We start from the raw sequence: 7,767 nt of genomic DNA, 5'->3' as shown, positions 1-7,767 counted from the left end.
CACTATTTCCCACTTTTCTCCCACGTGAAAGGATTCAAAGATTCCCATGAATTGAAACCGTGCTTAATACGCAACAAGCTTCGAGCTACAATTCCTTTCAGCTACTGTAAATTCTCGATTCTGAATGGTCAGAACGCGTTGTGGAGTTTTTCTCTAAAAGCAATTCTGACACTAACAAACACAGTCCTCCAGCGATCTTCTCGCCAGCATCGGCGTTAAGCTGGATGTCAGACAAAAAATAAACACTTAAAGCTGAGGTAAAATGAGTTGTACACATTTACACTGGGCTCACGTTGCTTCTTCATATTGAGAACATTTTTCTAGGTCACTTGGAAGCACAGCATGTTAATTTGCTCTTTTCGCTCAGAGGGGGGAAAAATCATTCTTACCGCTAAATGGGTCATGGTAAAGACGAGGCCTGCGCGCATTAAATAACAAATTTCCCTCCATACACACATAGTGTGCGGTGACATCGCAGATATGTATACTTAACCTTAAACCTTTTTCTTAACCTTATGTAAAAATAACCCTCTTAAGTGAACCACAGAGCTACGTCATAGGGATTCCAGAAAATTGGTGATGGGAAGTTTTCTGTCTTTCTTTCTTTCTTTCTTTCTTTCTTTCTTTCTTTCTTTCTTTAAGACTATTCATTACTCCTTAATACCTGGTTTGAAAAGGCATTGACAAACTGAAAAGCCACATGTTTACAGCAGTGTACTTAAGTTTATCTGAATACTCCTTCTTCGTCTTCTTCTTCTTCTGTCGTCTGCTTTAAAATGTCTAGAAATTCTGACTGCATTATAATCAGGTAATCATTGAAAATCAGGTCATTTCTAATCAAGACTTGCTAGTCATACAGTATATACTTACAGAGAAAGGTTTAGACACTTAATATTGAATCAGGATTAATTTAATTAACTAACATCCAAAGAAAATAAGAGCTCAAAAGTAAAAATAAGAGCTCAATGAAGAAAAGAAAAAAAATAGCTGTTAACAGAAACTAACTAGCTTCAGCATAACCCTGCAACCCTAAGACGTGTTGTTCTTTAGTAAAGGAAAAACGAAAAAAGTGGCTTTCAGGTAATAAAACGTAGGATTGCTGTAGCGTAAGAATAAGAAGAATTGACGAAGTATTTTTTTGAACCGAGGCTTCCTTTGAACTGAGAGTTCTTGAACCGAGGCCATGACAAGACCGTAACTGAAGTAAGTGAGGTTAATAAATAAAGAATTGTTTGTATACAATGTACTTACTTAATGATTGTCTCGTACCCCTAAAAATAAAAAAAAAATAAAAAAAACGTCTGCGGTTCGTTTTTTTGCATTGTAAGCATATCTTGGAAATATTTTTTGGCTTTCCTGTCCTCTTTTTCTTCAAGATGTTGTCCCAATTTCAGTAACCACACTTTCCTCTGAAAAATACCCACATTTGATTGGTGTGTGTGTGTGTGTGTGTGTGTGTATGTGTGTGTGTGTGCATTTTAGGTGTGTAAGTGGGTGGAAACAGAAACTTTTATGTTATCTCCCTTTTGCGGAATATATAAGACAGCAGAACACATATGTCTCTAGACCACTCGCCATTATGTTCCTGAAAGGTACGGTGACCATCGTCTTCGCTGGATGCTGGCTTCTTTGCATGCTCTGTCTGACGGCAGATGCTTGTGAGTATTTTTAAATTTATCGATCACGCTTACTTGTATGACATTGCTCGCTGATTCAGGAACGATTGGACCGGAAAACAAAGCTCGCAAGATTTAAAAAAAATAATAATTTCTATTGAATTGATACTTGTTATAATTAGTATTTATTATATTATATTATATTATATTATATTATATTATATTATATTATATTATTATTTAGTAATTTTTATCCACTTTCATGACTAATATGACTGAAATCCTTCTTATACAGATGATGATAATGATGATTATTATTATATTTTCATTATTATTGTTGTTGTTGTTCATGAAGATGAATATTAAATATTTTTTGTTGTTCTGCATTAATTCCTGTTTAACCATTGATTAATTGTCGGACTTAATTAATTAATTAATTATGTCATAACTTCATAGCAAAACTGTACGTAAAAAAAAAAAAGCAAACATCAATTATGATCAATCTAAACAAAGATTGAATTATAAATAAAATAAATAAAAGTTTTCACCTGTGTGGAAATCACAAGACGAACGAAAACTGAATTTTTTACCCAAAATGTATTGCTTTAATCTGATTCTGGTTACTTTTTTTTTGGATTTTTAATTTCTTTTTCTTTGGCCAAATTTTGAAATTTTGAAATTTTCACAAATCATTTTTTGTGATTTTCTGTTCATGTGAAAATATTGTAATATAAAAATGGATATTATTAAATATTTCTATTTTATATACTACTATATAAAATGTCAATAATGAATTATGTTTTTATAATATTGTTTTTAAATGTAAATTTTTTTATTCAAAAAAAAATAATAAAAATAACTAAAATTTGCCATTTTTGTTGCACTGGTTCTTGTACAATATTTTATGTACTGTATGTCCTTGTGTGTGTGATGCTAGATGGGCCACTGAACCATGCTTGCTGCATCAAGTACACTCGCACACCGGTGGATTTCAAAATGATCAAAGGTTTCGCAGAGCAGAGTTCCCGCGAGGTGTGCCGCATCGATGCCATCATGTGAGTCATCTCACCACAAACTGTCGCCAGTTTTACCCACAATGCAATGTGGTTACACATCCTTTATAAATGCACTTACGTATGACAGCAGCTACTGTACACAGAACCAAACTTATTATTATTCTATTACTTTACTAATACAATATGCAGATAATTGTTTTGCTCTTTTCCAGATTCCTTACAAAGCGCAACAAGAAAGTGTGTGCAAGCGCTGAGGATGAGTGGGTGAAGAAAGTTTTGGAACGTCTGAGGTAACAGACTTTACAGAACTTCTACTATGTACTGTAGAAAGCATCACAGTTTTACACATTCTTTAGTTGACTACACTCTGTCAACTGTTTTTAGTAAACAGGACACACTTCCTGCCCAGAGCGACGCTAACTTGTTGATTTCTTTGCAGCACAAAAATGAAAAAAATGTCAAAGCATCTTCCTAACCAGGTCAACCATACCCCGGCTTGGAATACCAACACGAGCGCGTGAACCTCTCTTCAAGCGTCTATGTCTTCTTTCTATAAGCCTCTTTGATAAGACTTTCCTTGTTGTATGCTGTTCAAATATATTACGCAGATAATTGATAAACTGATGCGAGAATCTCAAACGATAACCTTTTAAAAATGTTTATACATTTTTCACGGTATTGACTTGTATTGTCGATATGATACTGTCGAATTACAAAATAAAATGAATATCTGAGAAAATAGTTTGCTATAATAAAAAGAAAGCATCTATCTATCTATCTATCTATCTATCTATCTATCTATCTATCTATCATATTGTCTTTTAATTCACTGAATTGTATCTTTAACCATTCACAATAAACACTGATTAAATCAGATAAACACATATCGTGCTTGCCTGTTTTAGAAGACACTGTATGAAATTTGTTGCAATCTTCCAAAAAGTCCTCATCTACATATCTATGTCTATAGTATTGGTCTATAGACCAATATACAATAAGAGATATATAAAATCAAGATCATTAATCTTAATATTATGGATGACAGCTAATTAGTTGAAACTCCAAGCAAAACTGAACTGCTGGTCATCCCAGGTGATTCATCCCCACAACGATCTGCTCTCCCCTTTCGGCCATGGCTCAGTAACCATGGACAATCAACTGGCCTTTTCCTCCTATGTTGCAAATCTGACATGCACATGTTGGTTTCTTCTGTAGAACATCAGAAGGTTTCGGCCATTTTTGTCCCCACAGGCTGCCCAGGTACATTTTTCAGTCTCTTGTCATTTCAAGACTGGATTACTGCAACTCACTGCTGGCAGGTTTATCTATTAACGCAATTTGTCTTCTGCAAATAACCCAAAATGCAGCTGCACGACTTGTTTTCAACCTGCCTAAGTTCTCGCACACCACCCCACTGCTGTGTTCCTCCACTGGCTTCCGGTAGCTGCACGCATCAGATTCAAAACACTGATGCTTGCCTACAAAGCCAAAAATGGACCAGCTCCCTCTTACCTCAAAGCCCTCATCACTCCTTGCACTAAACCTGTATCCTTCAGAGCTACCAGTACTGCTCCACTGGTCCCACCATCTCTCAGGGTAAGATGGAGGTATACAGCATGACTATTTTCTGTTCTGGCATCGAGGTGAGAAATGAACTTCCCCTAGGGGTCCTGACAGCTGAGTCACTAGCTATCTTCAAATGACTGGTGAAGAGCCTGCTTGTGTTATGTGTATATAGAAAAAAAAAAAAAAAAAAAAAAAAAACAGAACAGAGTTTCAGGTTGTTGGTATCCTAAGTCTGTAACCTAATAAACCAGTGTTTATGCATTCAGTGATAGAGACTTCAAAGCATTACGGGCATTTGACAAATACCATGAATGTAAATTAAAAATATGTTGGACAAATCAGAACTCCATTACCGTTCCCATTAGAACAGTAAAACCTCCTAAAGTCCCATGTTTTTGTGCTTGGAAACCTAAATACAAAGTGGTGACCAACATAGCGTAATATATAGCACTAGTAAAAGTAGAAGCTAGTAAAATAGTCATTTAGATTTAAACAAACTAAGTTTCTAATATAGCACATTCATTCATTCATTCATTCATTCACTACCGCTTATCTGAACTACCTCGGGTCACAGGGAGCCTGTGCCTATCTCAGGCGTCATCGGGCATCAAGGCAGGATACACCCTGGACGGAGTGCCAACCCATCACAGGGCACACACACACTCTCATTCACTCACGCAATCACACACTACGGACAATTTTCCAGAGATGCCAATCAACCTACCATGCGCGGAGGAAACCTCCGAGGCACGGGGAGAACATGCAAACTCCACACACACAAGGCGGAGGCGGGAATCGAACCCCCAACCCTGGAGGTGTGAGGCGAACGTGCTAACCACTACGCCACCGTGCCCCCTGTTACCATCCAATTGAATAACATTAATATACTTTAGCCACCAGTTACAGGAAGTAGTAACCAGCTGTAGCTTACTGTAAGCAGGTTTTACAAAAATGTTTCCAGCATGTTAGTGTAAAAAATCCTGGTAAGGTCTAACTGCTAACTTAGAATGGACCCCTGACATCTAAATCTTACAGAAGACATTTGGGGTGAACTGAAGTGAAGTGCCTCACAGCAGTGCCTGACCTCACTACTGCTCTTATGGCTGATCCTCACAGCTCTGCTCCAAAAGCCTTTACAGAAGACTGGGGGACATTAAAACAGTCATGTTGGCAGAGTGTGACATAATCTTCTGCCCTTGCAAAAGACCTTCTTCAAATCTTCCTACTATGCCTGTTTCTGGTACGAGAGTTTAGAAGAACTTAGCATTATTTTCCTTGGTCAATTATAATGATGACTCTCAGGCCACTTAGACTTGCGTAAGCTGGTACGGTATTGGCAGAACCATTAAAAAGAAGAACGATGCATCCATTAAGGAAGACCGAAGGGAGGATCGGAGAGTGTGTGGTAATGAGGATATTCAACAGAGATCGAGCTGTGTATCGATACATACTGTATGCATCAGTGTTTGGAGGCAATGCAATGAGCTGTAATATAGACACTTTTGGGCTCCCACGTTCCCAGTGTTCAGAAGGTTCAGAAGGTTTATTTACCTTATGAATGTGTTTCTATTCATTAATGTTTGACAAAATGGGTCAAAGGTGCTATTCAGTTTAACTTTACCTATCGTTTAAATCACAGTTTGGCTTCTATTATTGGGTTACAAAACTTTATTTACCTAAGCGTAATTCTTAAATCCTATAGATCCTAAGCCCTGTCGCAACATCCTGAGTTTTGCAGACTAGGTCAAATTCTTAGGAGATTTCTAGCATCATGTAGAAAAAAGAACACAGACAACTTCGGTATGATTTTTTTTTAAACAGATTTATTACACTTAACGTTATTCTTAATACAGTTTATTTCATGCTAAAGTATTTTTACTTCTGGAGTCAAAATTCAAGTGTCAAAATATTTGTGTAACAGATTTTTTCTATTTATATTAATAATGAAAATGGAATGAAATAATCATTCCTATATTACTTATATATATACTTATATGATGGCAATAAATATTAACAAATAAATAAGGGATAAACAGCATGTCATGTAAAGACACACTGGAAGAAATCATGCAACTAAAAGTGCAAAGTTGATGTAGAGATCTTCTTAAAGCTTCGCTGAAGCGGATTCAGTCGTCTGTGGTGCAATTGTGGTTGAGTTCATCTTCCTGTTTTTCCTAGGAGGAAGAAAAAAAAAGAATCAGAAAATAAAGTGTGAGTGTTTTAGCTTTTAGTTTTTTTCTGCAGAAGCAGAAGTTACAAAAGTTTCATAACGAACATAGATCTAATGTACAAAAAAAAATAATAAAATAATAAGATGAATGAAAAATTCTGTGTTTATGTAAAGACTTTATCTTAAGATATGGTCAATTACTTATGTTATCTATAAGCATTTTATAATGACTTACTCGCTGGCCTGAAGTTTCCTGAGCTCTGTGACCTTCTGCATGACCCACTGCTCTCTCCAGTGGCTGCATATGGCACCTTCGGATGTGAAAAAGCTGCAAGAAGTTGAAGTGAGCCAAAGTTGAGTCGATTTGCACATGACAATTCCGTATACCAGTAAAACATAAGATTTTTAGGGGTACTTACATGACTGCTTTGACACACGGAGGACGTGCTCGATGAACCATGAATCCTGTTATAGGAACAGTGATTTTGCTGGTGGATACTTCCCTGCAGCATACAGACTCTCTCTGGGCTAAAAGGAAAAGAATATAAGGTTGGAACCAGTATACAGTATATCGCTAGGTTGTTCTGGAAAAGCTTAAGAAATACTTACTGGCTAGAGCGATGGCAATGCAGAAGAAGAAAACGGCAACAGAAAGACTTCGCATCTTGTGGCTGAGGAGTAGTCGTTTTTAGAAGCACGACAATCTGTTGGCGAGGATGGCGAGAGTTCTGGATTTTTCCGGCTGTGTGATCATCTTAAATACTATAGAAAAAAGGAACTTAAGACCAGTGCCTCCGGATGAGTTCACCCTCCTAAATTTGTTATAGAGAAGTTTTTTTCTCGATTCGTCAGCATTTGCGGACGAAGTGATGCAACTTTGTGTTTTAATTACTAGAAAAGTTCTCTAAAGGGGGCTTTTACTGGAAAATGGAAAGTTTTGACATGTGGCTTCAGTCAGTTGATTTGCTGTTTCCTGTCTTTCATTCATAAAATTGTTGTTGTTATCTCTCACTTCTCTTTCCTGATAATTCCGGAGATCTCTGCAATAATGCTGCCAGTATTTCTCTCTTTAACTGCATGTGATTTACAAACCCGAGTCCTAAAAAAGTTGGGACACATTGTTGGTACAAATTGTGATTTAAAAAAAGGAATGCAATAATTTACAAATCTCATAAACTTATATTTTATTCACAATAGGATATAGGTAACATATCAAATGTTGAAAGTGAGACATTTTGAAATGTTATGCCAAATATTGGCTCATTTTGGATTTCATGAGAGCTACACATTCCAAAAAAAAGTTAGGACAGGTAGCAATAAGATGCCGGAAAAGTTAAATGTACATATAAGGAACAGCTGGAGGACCAATTTGCAAATTATTAGGTCAATTGGCAATATG

The 7,767-nt window shown here is 36.5% G+C and overlaps 1 protein-coding gene across 1 annotated transcript; it reads left to right on the top strand.

The window, feature by feature from the left end:
- Positions 1–1,505: 1,505 nt before the first annotated feature.
- ccl20l (C-C motif chemokine 20-like) lies at positions 1,506–3,512 on the top strand. Its single transcript, XM_060873378.1, has 4 exons — positions 1,506–1,658; positions 2,554–2,671; positions 2,845–2,922; positions 3,072–3,512. The coding sequence occupies exons 1-4, from the start codon at positions 1,580–1,582 to the stop codon at positions 3,151–3,153; spliced, it is 357 nt and encodes a 118-aa protein (XP_060729361.1). The 5' UTR covers positions 1,506–1,579; the 3' UTR covers positions 3,154–3,512.
- The last annotated feature ends 4,255 nt before the right edge of the window (positions 3,513–7,767 follow it).

This window comes from Tachysurus vachellii, chromosome 7 (genome assembly GCF_030014155.1).
Source record: "Tachysurus vachellii isolate PV-2020 chromosome 7, HZAU_Pvac_v1, whole genome shotgun sequence".
Lineage (NCBI taxonomy): Eukaryota > Metazoa > Chordata > Actinopteri > Siluriformes > Bagridae > Tachysurus > Tachysurus vachellii.
The sequence above is the reverse complement of the archived record's forward strand: the minus strand, read 5'-3'. Positions and strand labels throughout refer to the sequence as shown.